Source organism: Mesoplodon mirus (assembly GCF_964341445.2).
Source record: "Mesoplodon mirus genome assembly, chromosome: 3".
Classification (NCBI taxonomy): Eukaryota; Metazoa; Chordata; class Mammalia; order Artiodactyla; family Ziphiidae; genus Mesoplodon; species Mesoplodon mirus.
Window position 1 is genome coordinate 70289139 of NC_138978.1, and position 20191 is coordinate 70309329.

Below are 20191 nucleotides of genomic sequence, written 5' to 3' on the forward strand. Positions count from 1 at the left end.
ACTAAGTTGGACAAATTGAGTGCCTAATGTGTGCCAGACATAGTTATTAAGGTGGGATACATTTATATACACACAATGGAATATTATTCAACCCATAAAAAAGAATGAAATTTTGCCGTTTGCAACAACATGGATAGACCTGGAGGGTATTAAGCTTAGTGAAGTAACTCAGACACAGAAAGACAAATACTGTATGTTATCATTTATATGTGGAATCTAAAAAATAAAACAAATGAGTGTATCTAAAAAAATAGAAGGAAACTTACAGATATGGAAAACAAATTAGTGGTTACCAGTGGGGAAAGGGAAGAAGGGAGGGGCAAGACAGGGGTATGAGATTAAGAGATACAAACTACTGGGCTTCCCTGGTGACACAGTGGTTGAGAGTCTGCCTGCTGATACAGGGGGCACGGGTTCATGCCCTGGTCTGGGAAGATCCCACATGCTGCGGAGCAGCTGGGCCTGTGAGCCATGGTAACTGAGCCTGCGTGTCCGGAGCCTGTGCTCCACAGCGGGAGAGGCCACAACAGTGAGAGGCCCGTGTAGAGAAAAAAAAAAAAAAAAAAAAAAGATTAAAAAAAAAGAAATACAAACTACTGTGTATTAAATAGATAAGCAACAAGGATGTATTGTACAGCACAGGGAAATATAGCCATCATTTTGTAATAAGTTTAAATGGAGTATAATCTATAAAATATTGAATCACTATGCTGTACACCTGAAATTAATGTAATATTGTAAATCAACTATACTAGTCAATTATACTTTAATTAAATAAATAAACTTTTCAAAAAAAGTCAGGATACCTTTGCTTACCAGCATTCCTTCACTGGCAAGTTTCCAGTCAGTTTGCAAGTCAGCTATTTATAAATTGGGACATATTTTCCTAAAGAAACAAATTTTAAAACAGTGGTTAGTTCTCAGGCCAATCCTCAAAAGCTAATTTAATTCATAATAAAGTGGAACTCAACTTCTAATAGAATCCTCAAACCTAACAAGCATTTATAGCAGTGATTTTCAACCCTGGCTACACATATCACATTATAATCACCCAGGATAGTTTTTTTTTTTTTTTTTTTTTTTATGGTATGCGGGCCTCTCACTGTTGTGGCCTGTCCCGCTGTGGAGCACAGGCTCCGGACGCGCAGGCTCAGTGGCCATGGCTCACGGGCCCAGCCTTCCCGCAGCATGTGGGATCTTCCCGGACCAGGACACGAACCCGTGCCCCTGCATCGGCAGGCAGACTCTCAACCACTGCGCCACCAGGGAAGCCCCCTTTTTAAAAATTTTTATTAAGTACAAATACCCAGACTATACTCCCAGGACAATAGAATCAGAATCCATTATCAGTAGCAGTGGTGGTAAATGGAGCTTGCGAAAAGGTGCAGAGGATGGAAACAATGCCTCTAGGGAGAGTGGGATCAGGGCTATGGCTGGGAAGTGGAGCCAGGGCTCTGGGTGTAAAGAGTGGGATCCCAGTACTGCATAGGAAGAAAGATGCCCCTGCAAGAAGGAATAGGATTGTGGAATCACAATCATCACATCAGAGATTTGGGCCTCTGATGACAGTAAAGAGTTTTTCCAGAGTGGAAAAATGGTGGAAGGGTCTAGAATATTCAGCCTAGGAGCACAAGGATTGTGGCTGCAAAGATGGGGAGGGAGCTGGTCGGCATCACTCACCAGTTCCCTTTAACTGGTTCATAAGGAAGGAAGGCAGCTTCCTTCAACCTACTTTCTTATTTTGGGGTGAAGCTTTCACAAAATTTCATGCCTCATATTTCCCCTCTACAAAAAACAATGATGTATTTCTTTTCATCCTCTTGGCATGATTATGGACACTTAAGACTAAGCAGAGGTAAGGGGAAGAGAGGAGGAATGAAGGAAATCCAATCCGTGGGCTCCAAAAATAGCAATTCTGTGCATCTGCTGCTGCTGTTCAACAGGCTTCAGAGTTCAGTAGCTCTTCTCGTCACTTCTTTTCAGCCCCTTTAGTCAGAGACATGGGCATAAACTGTTATCACCAGCTGGTGAAAGCAAAGATGCAAGGCAGAGGATCTTCTCAACTGTTTTCCTGTGTCCTTCTCATTTTTATAGCTAGGCGTGGAGATTTCTGCCATTTTGTGACTGTTGCAATGTAGGAAAATCTGGGGAGAGAACAACATTCTCACGTTTCAGTCAGATGCTCTCAAATAAGAGGAATTTTCTAAGTTCTATTCTGCATTTCTCCTGGCATCTTCTAAGATATATTGCTTTTGCTCTGTGTTCTAGTTCCCACTTTATGAAATTTTTTCTACTCTGGATCAACAATATTACTGGGCTTAATGTATATACAAAACAGAAACTGACTCACAGACATAGAAAACAAATTTTTAATTACCAAAGGGGAGAGGGAAGGGGGGAGGGGCAAATTAAGGGTAAGGGATTAACAGATACAAACTACTGTATATAAGATAAATAAGCAACAATGATATACTCTATTGTACAGGGGATTATACCCATTATTTTGTAATCACCTTGTAATAATCATTGTATAATGGAATATATATAATTTGCAAAAAACTGAATCATTATGCTGTACACCTGAAACTAACACAATATTGCATATCAACTATACTTCAATAAGAAAAATAATTACTGGGCTAGAAGAATTCCAGAGTCACATGAAAGTTATCTCCTCTGATTGGAAGAATGGAATTATTGCCATTACCTTTTCTCTGATCAGAAAGATGGTCCTTAGATAAAAGGACCTAGTACAGGAGAAGTTTTGGTATGGGGAGGGTGTGCACAGAAGGACTTCGCAGGTACAGATTTACTGTAAGCAACAAACACACAGGTCCTTTCCCCAGATTGTCAGACAACCTGTGTATCAACGCTATAGGAAGACATACCTCCATGAAAACAATTCTTTGCTTCATTAGGCAAGGAATCTAGCTCAACTGGAAAATCTGAATAGCTTTCAAACTCTATCCCTTCTCAAGTTTAGAGAGAACAATGGATTTCTTAGGACTAAAATTCCTGGGCAGAATTAAATTGGAATAACTTTCTACCTTAGTGGACAATCAGCTTGTTTAATAGGTGAGACTCCATTAGCTTTGACTGTTTCAAGGAAGATTCAATCACTAAGTCACCTGAATTCGGGTGTTCTTCTGGTGCAGACAGATGCCCCTCTTAGGAATCAGCTGGTACTGTAGTAGAAGAACTAGATAAGTGTCTGTTTGACACATTGATGATAGCCTATAATTTGGCAAAGGTATTGTGTATAAGGTAGTCAATGAATCTCAGCCTATTGGAAAAATGACAAATAAAACCTCCTTCTCTAAGTTGGAGACTAAAATTCTCAGTCCCTGAAGACCCATATGTCAGTTGTTACTTCTGACCTTTTCTAATTGAATTATCCTTCTAATTGAATTATCTTTAGTGAGCCAAATAAAAACAACTTTAATAGATGGGGATGATGGGGGTACAGCTTAGCTTTTCCTATTGAAAATAAATATTCCCCTCAAAATAAATTATTTCAGGATTTATTGAGCCATGTAACTCAGAATAGCGATAATAGATTCAGATAGGCAGGAAATGGCAGCAAAATTGGTCTTTCTTAATCAGAAGAAGGTCAGTGCTGCTTTGTATTTTTTAAATTTCAGTTTTATGTATAGCTGGCTGCTTGGCTCTGGACGAAGCTGGTTTAATGATGATCCCAGTGATACTGGAGACCTTAGCATCAAGCATGGATACCCAATTCTCCTTCAATGGGGTGAAACCACCTCAAGTCTCTGTCTTAAATCCTTGTTAAATCCTGTCTTAATCCTTTTCAGTTGTTTAAAAATTATTTTTTAAATTCTGAAACTATGTGTGGTGACGAATGATAACTAGACTTATTGTGGTGATCATTTCGAAATATATACATACAAACGTCAAGCATTATGTTGTACACCTGAAACTAATATAATGCTGTATGTCAACAAGGGCTCATTTTTGTCAGAAGCAAGTTTGAGTCTGATTCTGTGCTAGAACTATTTCTAAAGGAAAAGCTTGGTTTAACTCAATTTCCAGTTAAGTCAAAAAACTAAGGGAGGGCTTCCCTGGTGGCGCAGTGGTTGAGAGTCCGCCTGACGATACAGGGTACACGGGTTCGAGCCCCGGTCCGGGAAGATCCCACATGCCACGGAGCAGCTAGGCCCATGAGCCATGGCCGCTGAGCCTGCGCGTCTGGAGCCTGTGTTCCGCAACGGGAGAGACCACAACAGTGAGAGGCCCAAGTACCACAAAAAAAAAAAAAAAAAAAAAAAAAGCTAAGGGAGGGTGAGTCCTTTCTTTTCTCTTCTAAAAACTTAAAGTAGCAGGAAAAAGTCTTTTTTCTATTTAGTTATTCTCCTACCTGATTACAATCTTTCCTTTTTTTTTTTTTCTCCTTAGTCTTAAGGGAATTATATGCAGAGGGAATTGCTGATAAGAGAACTAGGAGAGAAAGCCAAAACCTTCCTTTATTTACCTTTATCAGGTTAGCAGGGAACAGGCACCTATGCCGTAGGTAGAGACAGGTGATTAGCATTCAGAATACTGAAGACCACATCAATTTAGGAAGGGCATGATTTCAAGATAAGTTGAAGGGTAAGTTAGAAAGAAGTAACTTATTTAAGCCTAAGTATAGAACTTGGATCAGATCAGATAGTGATTGTTAATAAGAATTAAGGATTCAGTAGAAGCAAAGCCCCTAATTATACCTAGAGTATTAAATAGACTCATTATGTTAGAAAGGATCTTGGAGGTCAACCAATCCAACTTCAAATCTTTGGTTGCAAGGAACAGATGCCTCCTTCAGCTGACACAAGCCGAAGAGGAGAATTTATTAAAAGGTTGCAGAACCTAAGGGCTGAAAGGAAGCCATGCCTGGGGAATGAAGTAAATCTAGGAACTTGATCTTTATTTTCAGGACTTACCCCTTCCTCCCTCCCTCCTTCCCTTCAACCTTTCCTCCTTTCTTTTGTTTCTTTTTTTTTTTTAATTAGAGTATAGTTGCTTTACAATGTTGTGTTAGTTTCTGTTGTACAGCAAAGTGAATCAGCCACACGTATACGTATATCCCCTCTTCCTTGGATTTCCTTCTCATTTAGGTCACCACAGTACATTAAGTAGAGTTTTCTGTGCTGAACAGTGTGTTCTCATTAGCTATCTATTTTATACATAGTAGTGTATAAATAGAAACTGTCATACAGAGAGAAGTCAGAAAGAGAAAAACAAATATCGTATATTAACACGTATATGTGGAATCTAGAAAATGGTATAGATGAACTTATTTGCAAAGCAGAAATAGAGACACAGACGTAGAGTACAAACGTGTGGATATCAAGGGGGGAAAGGGGGGTGGGATGGATTGGGATATTGGGATTGACATACATACCCTTTATTTCTTTTTAAAGTTGATGTACATATCTACATCAGTGGCCTAAAGCTATTGTTTGAACATGACCATGGCTGAAATTCTAAAAAGTGTTTTGAATGGTAAGGCTATAAACACAAATCTATAAAGTGGTGATAATAACTCTGTGCCAAAAATACAGCTAGACATTTATAATCTCTCTAACATGGATTATGTTACTATAACTACAATTATAGAACTTTAGTGATGAAAGACCTTAAGCCTACCTAGGCCAATCCTCTTATTCTGCCACCAAAAAAAAAAAAAGAAAATGTGGCCCTAGAAGAAGCAACATGTTCAAGACTGCCTAGAGAGTTAACAATAGAACCAGAAGCATTGAGGTCTTTTGATGACTGCTCTATCAGACATGTGATACCTCCTCAGGCAATACTGAGAATGATGGTAACCAAGAAAGAACTTAGTTAAGAACCTGAGTTCTCTGATATGACTGTCTTTGGGCAAGTATGTTATATCTCCCCAAACCTTCATTTGTATAGTGGGGATATTAATACTCCCTATAGGAAGGGGTTGTTGTGAGAATTAAATAAAATGACCTATGTACAGCTCTTGGTACAATGCCTAGTACATATAAATGCTCCATAAATAATAGCAGTTATTATTTATCAAAAAAAGTTTACTTAGCTTTTTGCTGCATATCAAATAACCCTAAAACTCAGTGGCTTACAAGAACATTTATTTACTATTCACAGGTCTGTGATGAGCTATAGCTCTGCTAGGTTAGCTGAACTTGGCTCTAGTTTTGGGCTCGTATCTGCGTCACGGGACCCAGGCTGAAGGAGCACCCTCTACCTGGGATGTGTTGTTCTCATGATGGAGGGAAGAAGTGTAAGAAATGGGAACCATGTGACACTTCTTAAAATCTCCACTGAGAACTGTCTCAATGTTCACTTCTACTTATGGTCCATGGGTCAAAGTAAGTCATTTGGCCAAGCCTAAAGTCGTAAGGCAGGAAAATTACTGAGGCGTGAGCAAGCCATGTTCAAGGAGGGGACGATCAATACAATCTATCACAGGAAAGTTGACAGAAAATCTATTGTTGTTGAGACAAGGGCCTCTATGGCAGCTTGAATAGTCTGAAACTAGAACCCACACAGACTATCCATAATACCTCATGTCCTCAAAATTGTGGGCCATTTAGGAAAACCGGAGATCCAGGGAAGGCAACAGTTACTCAGAGTGGAGATTAGATGTTAGTGTACATAGTGTAATCCCTTGTCCCAGAAGCTTCACTGGGTAAAGGAGATGTTACTATGGAAGTCATGTAGCTCAGCATTTCTAGACCAGGAAGGTATTTCAAAGGGTTCATGTCCTTAAAGCAGCAGTGGTATCCATTTTCATTTCCAATTAAAAAAACAAAACAAAAAAAGCAAACTCAGTAATTTAAATGTTTTTGTAAAAACTGTTTCCCTTTTAAGTGGAACAGGTTGTGAGCCTTCAGGTGTGTACTGAGGAAGTCCACTTGGAGACTATGTGGAGATTAGATGAGTTTGCTTCTGCCTTGTAACTTAGTTTATAACACAGATGAACACCACTGGGTACCTCCAATAGCCTCACACATTTTTTAATTGTTTTTATTCTTAGTCGTATATTGTTAACACTTTTCTCAGTTCTGAATTAATGAAGAATTTAACAAGGAAGAAAATATATAATTCTGCCAATTTTCCCCCAGATACTTTTCTCCAGATCCATAAATTTCCTTTAGCTGAAACAACTAGCTATACAGAATGTCAAGATATCTCTAATATTTCAAAACATGATGTAAGGAAAAAAAATAAGTCAGTGTTACCTATGCACTCGGTCTCTAACCAATAACTTATTACGGAAATTAAGCACTGATGATGCTTTGAGGTTTCTTCCAGATTAGAGGACGGATCAGAGCTACTCTGTATTCCCGTTAGTCTCATTCCTCAAGTGCAACTGCACAGCCCATTCCCTCTGCCTGAAAGGCTCTCCTTCTGCTCCTTTTTCTGCCTGGTGTGCTTCCTTAGCCTGCAGCCTGAGCTGCAGCTCAGTTCTCAACTCCTACCTTCCCCAATTCCCTCCAGCAGCATCTGTTGCTCTTCCCTCAGTACTCTCATAGCACTCACAGGGGAATTACCCCCTTGATAACCCTATTTTTGAAAATAGTCATCGAGTCTGTCTCCCTGCCTTGACCCTGATTTGAGATCAGGGGCAACTTGGTCTTTCCAGTGCCTGGTGCAGTACCTCACACCTACAGTGCACTCAACGAATCTTTCTTGAAAGGACGAGGGAATCAAAGCTTTATAAGATTAGAAACAGGAGAAGTCATGGGGAGAGCATTTCAGGAAGAAGGAACATGTACACAAGTCAAGGGAAAAAAAGACAGAGGCTGACACATACAAGATGTGCTAAGGAGTCATAAATAGACCCATGTGACTAGACATGGGAGTTCAGGAAGAGAAGTCCTGGAAAATACAGTGGGAGGTCAGGTTTGTCAGGGGAGGGCCCTGAGAAATACCCATTGCCTTAGTCTGCTTGGGCTGCTGGAACAAAATACCATATACTGGGTGGCTTAAACAACAGAAATTCATTTTCAGATAGTTTTGGAAGCTGGTGGTCCAAGATCAAGACGCCAACATGGTCAGTTTCTGGTGAGAACTCTCCTTCTGGCTTGTAGCCTTCTTGCTATGTCCTCATATAGCATGAAAGGACAGAGCTCTGGTGTCTCTTTCTCTTCACATAAGGGCAGTAATCTCATCAGTAGGGCCCTACCTTCATGACTAATTACCTCCCAAAGGCCCCATCTCAATACACCATCACAATGGGGGTTAGGGCTTAAACATATGAATTTGGAGGGGATACAATTCAGCCAATACTGAATGGTTATGGAACCAGTCCTGCCTTAATGAAGTTGCCCAAAGAGATCTCCACTATCCATCCTTGCCATTCCTGAGGTTCCATTGTTCATTTAAGAAATTGAATGAAACCCCAGAAATCAACTTTTCCAATTGAGAGGGCTTTAAAGCCCAAGGGTAAGAGCAAAATAACCTTTTAATTTCTGAGATGAATGAAAAAAGTAATTTTTGTGAGTGGTATCTGCTATTTCTACAGCAGTCATAAATCATATCTTTGGGAGCTATACCATTTTACTTTTAAATGTACATTTTGAAAAGAACACAGTCATTTCTTATTATGCTCATTCTGTACAATTTCATTGCATTCATCACTAGTCGTAGAGTCCTGTTGATTCTACAGCAAGAAAATTATTTGTTGTATTTACAGTCCAAGAGCCTACTGATTAGCACAGGCACTTTGCATCAGCGGATTGGGATGGTAGTACAGTCCTCTAAGATTTATGGCTTTCTCCATTTACCCATGGTCTATTTTTCATTATTTTCCAGGCCTAGATTCCTTTCATTTGGTGCATTCTCTTAGGAATCATCCACAGTATGATGTTTTTATCCATTTGAAAAGTTTATGTCCATTTGCAAATGATTCAAGCCAAGTTGGGGAGTTCTGCTGCCTGATTTGCAGAAAGTTTGCTGCCTAAAGATTTGCTGGGCATGTCCCATTGACAGATAGTACAAATATACAGTGTTAATACAATGGGCAAACTCCAGAGTATTACCATAGCTCCCGACTGTCGAATGACATACAAAAATATATGACTTGGGGACAGCTGAAATTGCTTCCACACTTTGAGCTCTGCTTTCATTAGACTGGTTCACAATATTAGATTGAATCCCAAGGTGCTACTGATAATCACCAGCTGTTTTTCTTGGCCAGTCTCTTTGTTTAAATGTATTCTTTCATTATCCATGTACTTTTGGAAAAAAATGGGGGAAGAATGTTTTTAATTGAATAATCTGTATTCTGTCAGGTATTCCGTCTCCCTAGGAAGGTATATGGAAACTTAATTTCTATTTTTATTTATCCTGCCAGTGTAGTATATTGATGAGAGAACTGAGATCCAGTAGTGTTAAAACAAGACATGAAGTGTTGATTAATTCTCTTATAAAACTTCCTTTTTGCTCCTGAGTATAGCAGATTTCAGAAACTGCTGCCAATATTGTGCTGTCCAATAAATCTCCATTGTTGGGAGGGTCTGGATCTTCTCTGGGCTTTAATAAATGATTATTATGTTTTTGAAATTTTTGCTTGGAATGCCCCCAGGCCTTGTTTGCATTAGCTTATGGAAGAAATGAATTAGAAACAGTAGGACCAAAGGCCCCCAAAGGAACCATTCCATGAAGAAGAGGCAGGCACAGAGATGGAGGCAACTGGACTCCTCATCCTTGTTCCTCGACACTTGTTTCCCTTCCTCATTGTACGTTCCCCATTGCAGGCTATGACCTGCCCTTTGGGTTCAGGCCAAGTGAATTTGCTGATTCTTAGGGCTGTGTTGAAAGATAAGATAATAATTCAGTATTGAGCAAACCTGAATGGCTTCAGATAGACTTATCAAGAAGGAGAAGGAAGTAAGATGCTTGGCTGGTGAGGAAAGCCAGTGGGACAGTGAGAAGCCAGAAAGGGAACTGTAGATAAGGAGAGCCTGGAGAGCCTGCATTTGGGGTCAGAGACATCCCCATGGCAAACCCCCCTGAGCCAAAGACTATACACCAGGGAGTCAAGAAGTCTACTGCCCTCTTTGGGCTCAGGGGAGCTTGGAACAGAAAGGAATCTGGTGAAATGTGAAAGAGAACTTATTACATAGGACATACCCCACAACAGAGAACTGTCTCATTTAAAATAGGCCGAGGGCTTCCCTGGTGGTGCAGTGGTTGAGAGTCCGCCTGCCGATGCAGGGGACATGGGTTCGTGCCCCGGTCTGGGAAGATCCCACATGCTGTGGAGCGGCTGGGCCCGTGAGCCATGGCCACTGAGCCTGCGCGTCCAGAGCCTGTGCTCCGCAACGGGAGAAGCCACAGCAGTGAGATGCCCGCGTACCGCAAAAATAATAATAATAATAATAAGTAAATAAAAATAAATAAAATAGGCCGAGATTAAAAAATCATAATATAGAGAAAGTGCTATTATTTTGCCCATCAAAGTATAAGCTTCTTGAGTTTAGAGCCCAAGTCATTGAGCTAATTGTGCTCAATAATTACAGCATCCTGTGAATAGATAATAAGTTCAATGTAATTCAGTTTTCTTTTGAAAAGTAACCATTTCTGTTTCCTCAGTTCCTCCCCTGAAATTATCCCACAGGGAAATGTCACTCACTAGAAAGTTTCAGCTTGCCAGGCAATAGGAAAGAAATGCTTCATAATATGTTTCCGGAAAGGAGAAGGCGAGGGAGCATGCTCAGAAGCAAGCGTGCAGGTGAATGAAGGATGCTGACAGCCACAAATATTGAGACTGATAAACATAAGGCCAGCATGACAGACAACGAATCCCTGTGGCCATGTGATGGCCTTTAGACATCAAAGAACAGGGGTAAACATCAAGGGGCATGGTAGCTTATATTTTATTGGTAATAAACTAGATGAAAGATCATATTTTAAATGATATGCCTTCAAGCATGTGCTACATCAAGGTGTTGACAGCATCATTTTTCCAAGAGATGAGCAAGTAAATTTAAGTTGTTCCCAAGTGGTAACTATTTTGATTACCAAGGAGCAGTGGGATGCAAAGCTTGGCCGGTGGAAACAAATGATTGATAGCTTCCTTTTAACACTCCTGCCTTTATTTTCCCCTGCATAGCTCATTATTCTGCTGCAGTAATTTAAGCTTTCCTATTGCACTGAGTTAGGGGCTTAAATTCTCTTATCATCCCTATGGGAATCTTGATTGTTTATTTGTAGATGACAATAATTGTTTTTATCGATCCCCAAATGTGGAAGGTATAAAAAGTGCCATGGCTGATGGCCAGCTGGTACATAGTGTTGCGTGCATGAGTGACAAATTACAAGACAATATTTGGTCCCAGAGGAGACTCTTTTAGAATTTTTTAAGGCATCTGATGGTTATCACTAGGTCTCTCTAAGCTGAAAAGCATAAACAACTTCATGTACATCAACTCAAGTCTTTTTGTTATTGTTTTTTATTGAACCTGCAAAGGTCTACTAGGGTGTATAATTTATACTTCCTCCTTTCTAGTACACCCACACAGCAGGAGAGTTTAGAAATGGTGCAGCTACAAGAATTCCCAGATACAGTGCCATCCAAGCCAGTGAATTCCCTTAGGGACCCAGATCATCAGGGCATTTTTTCAGAAGAATTCCTGTATTAATCCAGCAGCTGCCATTATTCCACTGCAAGTATCGTTATATGGACATTAGCTCTGAGTATTTTGAGAAGAAACCACTTTCCTAGCCCCAGCAAGTATTATCGGTAGGAAACCTCACATGGTACCACATCCCAAATATATCAGAGACACCAGGGAAAAAATGCAACTGTCTAATTAAGTGCTGTTTGTAGGACAGGGCACTTGGGCAGTATGAACCTCCCAGTCTGAATCAAATGCAACAGAGTTTGCTTGAAGAGCTTTTGAGCTAATTATTATGATGTCTATCCAGAATGATCCAGAACAAAATAAATTAGATTAGGCTTAAAAGTAATCAATATCAGAAATGTAAAAATGTCCTTATTAGGTGGTGAGATGGAAAGATCTTTGACCAGATGCCAAACCCTGAAATTCCTGACCCTCTTTTCCTGTGGTAAAGAGAAGATAAATATGTAGAGAAATCACTTTGACATTTGTACCCTATGGGGTTCTGTTCTGAAAGCTTGGCAGTTGAACTCTCAGACATGAATATCTGGGCTGGATCAGAGTGAGCCAGGGGAGCTTACTTTGCAGAGGAGGGGTCCATATGTCACACAAGTGATCCCCCCCTTTATTCCAGGGCTCTAATATTATTTTGATCCTTGACAGCAACTCCGTGGAGGGACTGGCTCCTGGAAAAATGCATAAAAAGAAAAACAATTTGCCCTAATTTGGATTTTTTTCTCACTCAAATTAAGCTTTACCCTCAGTGCTATGGCTGTGCCTTTGGTCTTAGCCATTCCAACACCTTCCATGAGCAATTGTGTGAAAGAGGAAAACATGGACCTTTTCCCTCCAAAATTTAGTGACTGTAGCCACTACCATTGCCAGGTAAAACTGTATACCCTTTCTATATACACCCCAGGCATTTAGTGGCATGCCCATCACACAAGTGTGCATTAAATGTGACCTGATCAATTAATATGCTTGTTAATTACCCATCTAACACACATGGAACATGGAACTGCCAAATGGCTAAAGAATAAAACAGATTGACCACTGAAGGTGATGATTGCAGAATCACTTGATTTTAAAATTAGAAGAAACCTTAGATAGGACTAGTTGAACTATCTCACTTTAGAGACAAGGAAACAAAGATGACCCAAAGAGGCCAAATAAGTTGTCCAAAGCTTGACATTTGAGTAGGGGCACAGCTGGAATGGGAAACAAGACATCCTCACTTCTGTACTGCACTTGGTACTGACTCTGAAACTCCACTTTGTTACACTGATTGTGACTAATTGTGATAACATGTGTGCCTCCCTCCACTAGACCGTGTGCTCTTTAAGAAAATATCCCGGGCTTCCCTGGTGGCGCAGTGGTTGAGAGTCCGCCTGCCGATGCAGGGGACACAGGTTCGTGTCCCGGTCCAGGAAGATCCCACATGCCACGGAGCGGCTGGGCCCATGAGCCATGGCTGCTGAGCCTGCGTGTCCGGAGCCTGTGCTCCGCAACGGGAGAGGCCACAGCAGTGAGAGGCCCGTGTACTGCAAAAAAAAAAAAAAAAAAAAAAATCCCATATTCATCACCAGCTCCTAGCAGAGTCAGTGGCATATAATAGGATAACAATGAATGTTTCTTGAAAAAAATGAATAAATGGGTGAATATGTGAGACCTGTCTTTTCTCATCATGTGCAAATAGATGCTGTAATTTTTAGTGATCTCTACTAGTGCTTGGTTAGCCTAGTAATTAAGAAGCATAGAGAGGATTGGAAGGTAGAAAAAGTAGAAGGAAAAGGCAAGAAGAGGGGGAAAAATACAATTCAGCAGGAATAATAACGGGAAAGAATCAGTACATAGATAAAATTTCTAGTTTCGATTTGAGAGCTTTTAGTCAAGACTCTGTTCTTCTGATCTCTCCCAATTTTCAAATGACTTTTTAAGCAGATGGTGCTTTAAGCAGGTCCCTTCATCGCTGCTCCTCCTCGGACCCCAGAATGCAGGATTGACTGCAGGTTCCATTCTATTCTAAGCCAGCTTTTGCTCTTTTGTGTCTTCCCCTCCCTGTGCTGTGTCTTCCCACCCATTTGGCACCTGCTCCTAACCCATGCTGCTGCTAGTGTTCCTATCACAGAGGAGAGTGCATGTAACGTAATGGGATCTTGCTTCTGGAATGTTTTCCATTTAGAAGACACACCAGGAGATACAAAGGAAGTCAATTTACATAGCGGCATTTCAGACTCAGTGACAAATAGGCAGAGGGGTTAGATATAAATGCTCTGGGTCTGTTTCTCCTTCCAAATCAACCAAAGTCGATGAAAATAAAGGTTAAAAATCCAGTTATCAACCCCCACTGTGAGTCTGAAATGCTTGCCTGTTTTAAGTGATTTGATACCAAGTGGTGCCTGATTAAAAAAGAGGAATCAGGGCTTCCCTGGTGGCGCAGTGGTTGAGAATCTGCCTGCTAATGCAGGGGACACGGGTTCGAGCCCTGGTCTGGGAGGATCCCACATGCCGCGGAGCGGCTAGGCCCCTGAGCCACAACTACTGAGCCTGCGCCTCTGGAGCCTGTGCTCCGCAACAAGAGAGGCCGCAATAGTGAGAGGCCCGCGCACCGCAATGAAGACTGGCCCCCACTTGCCACAACTAGAGAAAGTCCTCTCACAGAAGTGAAGACACAACACAGCAAAAATAAATAAATTAATTAATAAACTCCTACCCCCAACATCTTCTTTAAAAAATATTTTAAAAAATTAAAAAAAGGAATCAAAGGATTCAGGGTCCTAATTGTAGCACACTGATGGCTTGGTCCTCGAGAACTGCAGCAAGGATATTGGACGTCAGTGGGAACACCTACTGGCTGGAGTTCTGTACCAGTGGTGAAGTGTTGGTTTGGAGGAGAAGAGCCGGCCATGTTCTAGTTTACCAAGACATCTAGATGGAAGATAGGAAACATAGTCTTTTTAAGACAGTGGTGCTACTCAGTTGCCAAACAACCTGGGTGACCCAGATGCCCCTACGGGGAAAGTTTTCAGCAGATGGGCAGTCATCTGTTTTGGATGGATTGGGTTGTCTTGGCTAAAGACAAATATGAAGATCAAATATTCCCTTGAACCATTTGGAACTTGACAGAATCCTCCAATCAGTACTTATCTAATTACTCTCCCCCTTCAGCTACTGTACTTCCCACCTCTTCCTTAAACATACCAAGCACACTCCTCATATTTGTGATATGGAACACTTCCTGGGACACTCTTCTCTCATACGGTCTGTTGAGCAAGGGGCATCTGTGTCTTATCACCAGGAGTAGAAGTCCAAACACTTCTGCCCACTGTATCTTGGTATTGGAGTCACAAAAGAAAACACAGCACAGTCAAGCACTGGATAGAAAAATGCTATCCTCACACAGAGAAGAGATAGAGCAAGGTCAGCTCTAATAGTGGGCATCGGTCCCCCACAGCCAGCAGGTCCCTCCCAGCAGCTGACACAGGCTCTTGGCCTGCATGCAACCCTCTTGTGCCACAGAACAAAAGACCCCAACCCCTTTTTAAAGGAGATGGATATAGCAGTGAGGTTAGCCATGTGCCATATGACATTTAAGCAAATGTGTACAACTTGACTGTGAAACAGAGAAAGATACTCACACACAGGGTGATAAGTCCAGCACAGGCTGTGAGAACTCCTTGATAAGGAAGTGTTCCGGGCCCAAGGCCCACTCTTATGTGACCAAGAGTGTGTTGAAAGGCTATCCACGTGAGGCTGCCTTTCCAGTATGGCTTACACAGTTTCTTCCCATTCACTCTCTCCCATCCCCTTTTTTCCCAGATCTTTGCTTCTGTTATCAAAAAGGCCTTCCCTGATCAACCTTTATAATATAGTCACCTCCAGATCCAATCCTCTGGCCTGCAGGAAGACAAAAGCCTTGGTTTTTGTGATAATTACTGCATCCACGGCACCTACAATGGTGAGGGGCACAGAGTAGATGTGGTGTTCAATAACAGTGTATTAAAGAGATTGGTACGATAGGTCTTACAAAGGAAAAGTCTTGTCTCACGATGCCTGGAAAACAGTGAAGGAAAACTTTTCAGATGCTTTCACAGACCAAGTCATTCACCTGCACTGCATCCAATTTTCACTTAGCAAGCCTCAGAGAAAGTGATATGTCCAGGTAAGTAATATAACACCATTATCACTCAGCTCCCATCAGGGCTCCAAGCAACTTTAGAAAACCTGTCCTCTGATATACAGTACTAATTTGTGTCTTACGGGAAATCAAATAAATTATTTTTCACCTGAAGGGAGCAGGGTTATTTAACTCCAGATATTCACCATTTGGCTTCTCTTCCATACAACATAGCTTTTAGGCTTAAGGTACTAAGAGTGAGAGCATGCCTATAAATTATTCAGAGATAATTCGAAATAAGTGTTTATCTTTGACAGATTGTCAAGTTTCCTTATGCTTTTTCCTGATAACAAGGACTATGTTTTGATAAAAATGTTGCCCGTTTCTCATCACACTTTGCTGTTGCTCTGTGTATGTCTTCTGTGTTGTTTTGTTTTGTTTGTCATTGTTTGTTTTTGTTCCGCCTACAGAGTCCAGTCTGGCTCTTATCTCAGCACGGGTTGGTTTACCTTCATTCTGGCCATGGATGCCTGTTATGGCATTCACGTCTACGGGATGATAAATGACACCTATTGCAAGTAAGATCACAGGAAATTATTTTTATGCATCTCCAATTCTGATATGTTGTCAAAATTTCACAATTCATTTTAATATCATAAATCTGAGAAACAGATAAAGCAACAATTATTTCCCAGCATTCTTTGCTGACATGACATTTTACTGTCAGTGCATCAAGTTGTGACTTTTAGGGATGATAAAAAAGAAAAATATTTACCACAGTCTAATGTCAAATGTCAGAAGGAACATTTTTCCCTTAGTCTGAGGCATATCAGGGACTTGTGGCTTGGAAATACAGAACAAGTTCAGTGGTTATTTAATTTGCAGAGCAGGTTTGTCATTTCTGTTGCTCTAATGGTTGATAGATGGCTATCTACTCAATGGTTGTATTTGATCTTGAAGGACAAAATGTCCTGAAGCCTCAGAGAAGCTGATACCTTAATGAGAATTCCTGGAAATTATATTTCACTACTAAGTGAGTAATCTGCCAGATCCTTATTTAAAATGGGTATGTTTATCCACAGTATATTCCTGCTGGTGGGATCGTTTCTAAGTAGATAATAAAACAAACGCTCCATGCTTCATGAAGGTAATGAAATATATTTCCCTACCAACAATTGGCACAATATTATTCAGAGAGTGTTTTAATCATATTGTCAAAATGGTAACTAAGCCACAATCTTCATAATCAAATATTTCTACCCTAACTATAAGCATAATGGAGCACAGATGAACCAAATATCTTACTCTGAAAAATCACTAAGCTTCTTCAAGCTCTGCAAGAGCAATCAGGTTATCCAAAGTTTGTTTCCATTATACACCATTTCCTCCTTCAAAGGATAGCTATATTTTTGCATGTAATTGGTGTGATATATAAATTTTATTTGATTTATTAAAGCACTAAGGATCTGGTATGTCTTCCTAAAAGCTTTTATGTATAATAGCTTTTAACTGAGTTCACGGACAAGAATCATGCATGGGTTTGCAAGTAAATGCATTTACTGGGCACATAATGGAGTCTTGTAAATGAATACTTCATTCTTCATCTCAGTCTTTCTCTCCTTTTCTTTATTTCTTTTTTAGGACAGAAGGGTATAGAAAAGTCCCCTACCATTACTATGAACAAGGAAGAGACGAATGTGATGAATATTTTCTCCATGAACACGCCCCATATGGGGGGCATAGGTTTATCACTGAAAAGAAAGTGTTTGCTAAATGGGCCAAGAAACACAGGATAATATTTACACACCCAAACTGGACAGTGTCTTGATGTTGGCTTTTCTGACCTTGCCACACCACTTGACATGATCATGATACTGCAACTGTGATGCTAATGATGCTGATGCTGGTGATGATAAAGGCAACAACAATGATGATAAAGTTTCTGTACATTCTCAGATATGGACGATGATTCTGCCAGTAATTTGAACTTGGGATTTCGTGGAGGGTAGTTGTGCTCATTACATTCTTTCTGAAGGTTCAACATTTCATACTGCACTTTATAATCTAACTGGAATTGAAATAAAGGCCAGTAACATGACAAGAGTGACCTAAGAAATGGGAAGATTATCCTTCAGGATAGTTGCCCAGGATTCTTGGACAGTGAGTAACTTCCAAAAGCCCTGGGATTTGGTCTCATGAGGCAAGGTTATTGACTCTGCTGTCTGTTGAACCTGAGCAGCTCCACCATCTTGAAGAATGGTTGATTGTCAAACACTGACCCAAGAAATGCTTTCTGGGTACAAGGGTCTTGCCACAGTAACTAGTTGGCCTGGGGGCAGGAAAGGAATCTCTTCCTGACTTACCATCATCCTACAGTACCTCCTACAGCTAAAGCCTCAGGCCATTTCCTAATTCACAAGGAAGATATGGACATCCTTCCCACCAGGATTACTTGACTATCTCAAACACTTCATTCAAAATGGGCTAACTAGCAAATCTTCTTGAATTTCTACTCTCATCACTCCATTTTTACTACCCCCCCAAAATATAACTAAACATATTACTAGAATGATCTGTATTAATGTTTAGTTATTTTTGGTTGAGTGCTAAATATTTCAGAAAGCTATTCAACAAGTAAGATACCAACACTGTAGTAACATAGACTGTGAAAACATTCTTAAAACATAACCAAAAGGGTTTACTAACTCTGCTTCAACATCCAACAACACAAAATTTTATGCTTTTTAAAATCATGAAACAGGGAAAGCAAAGCATATTTTTACATCAATTTGTATCCTACCATACTTCATAATATATATTTGTATATTCAAATTTCTATTTTATAGGCCCAAGATGTGTCTCTCCACACATTTCATTATCCTTGCCAAGTGCCAACTGTTAGACATGAAGAGGAAATGATTCTTTGTATTTAATCTGACCAGAGCTTTTGCCTTCTTGGGGTTTATTTTCCCCAAACTGTATCAGTTACTATACCATAATAACAATAATCATAATGATGACCTTGATGTCCAAAGTGCTTTGTCATGTAGAGTCCTTTCACATATGCTGTCCCATGTGATGCCCATGACCACTCCATCAGGCTATTGCCTATGCATTCTGACATATTAGCAGATGATCTCTAATTTGTTCATTGCTATGATATATTCCAGATTGCTCCCCTTGCTAATATTTGTATAGAATAGAGTTTATGTAGACTAGTAACCAATTGATTTCAGTGCCAAATACAATGTATTATATCAGGATTACGCAAAAAGTATCCCAAGGATGGCCCTGGCCATAAACTAGGAATTCTGTGAACAAAAGTACTTTTGATTTTTTTTTTCGTGGCTCTATTTAGGTGGGGAAAAGATGAGGTAGCAGAGATAACAGGAAGAAATAAAAGCAAAGAAATACCGTTTCTCATCCCCATCTTAAGATTACTTTGTTCTCCATATATTCATTGCTCATTAAATATTAGAGGGTTGATTTGCTGAGAGAGTAGCTAAGAGACCAAAAACATCCTTACCAATGATTCAAAAGACAAAAGCTGGGCTTAACTTACAGCCTGTTTTGGAGGCTGGAAGTGATGATGCATTTCACCTTGGGAGCCCTTTCCAGGTCTCTACCAGTGCTAAGTCCCATGATAGGCTACCTTTAAAATGGTCCATCTTGGACGAAAGCCTCTTTCCTGCTCTTTTCTACCATTTTAATACCTCAATATTTACATCCATAAAAATGACCAAGTGCCACTTACATTGTTGGAACTATTATTGTTGTTATTCTTTTGTTGCTTCCTTATGTGATTTTCAGTTCTACGTATGCTAGTTTTTGTGAGCTAATGATGGATAGAAATGCCCACTCAAAGAAAAATAAACAGATGAAAATGTCAAAATTGTAATACAGACTGTTTTTCCCCCCCTGTTGTGATACAGAAGTTCCACTTTGAAATAAAAAGGAAGCTTGGTTATCAGAGTGTTTCAGGGAATGACATAATGTAATTTATTTAGTTTCCTGGTAAATGGAGGACCAACCCTATTTGCTTTAGCCCTTACTAATGAGAAACTTTGGAAAACATCCTTGCTCTCCTACTTCACTGTCACGGTCTCTGATGGAGACTTTTGCAGAGCCCTGCCTCCCTCACTCTATGACAGTAGGTATGTGTAGAATAGGCAGTGTTTCCTTTGGAGTGGTAAGGGGGGGCCTCCCCTTTCCTCCCTTCCCTTTTTTTCCTTAACTAAACCCCAACTCTACACTTTTTATTGTTGTCTCTTATCTATTTTTTTCTAAAATTGGGAAACGAAAACCAGATTATTCTTAACATGGAGACCTAATTGAATGACTCCCAGTGTCATCATCATTTTGATAGAATCACATGACTTATTTTTCTCTGCATTCTTAATGTTCTCTGCTTCCATTTCCTGTTCCTCTTTACCCTCAGCTTCCTAATGTGGAAACATAAAGTGGA

The 20191-nt window shown here is 40.2% G+C and overlaps 1 protein-coding gene across 2 annotated transcripts in view; it reads left to right on the plus strand.

Moving 5' to 3' along the window:
- ST6GALNAC3 (ST6 N-acetylgalactosaminide alpha-2,6-sialyltransferase 3) overlaps positions 1 to 19579 on the plus strand; it is a 581164-nt gene extending 561585 nt beyond the window's left edge. For both annotated transcript variants that reach the window (XM_082612775.1, XM_082612776.1), the window contains exons 4-5: positions 16197 to 16304; positions 17368 to 19579. In XM_082612775.1, coding sequence (XP_082468901.1) covers positions 16197 to 16304; positions 17368 to 17554 — 295 coding nt within the window. In that variant the 3' untranslated portion in view covers positions 17555 to 19579. The remainder of the gene's footprint in view (positions 1 to 16196; positions 16305 to 17367) is intronic.
- Positions 19580 to 20191: the final 612 nt, after the last annotated feature.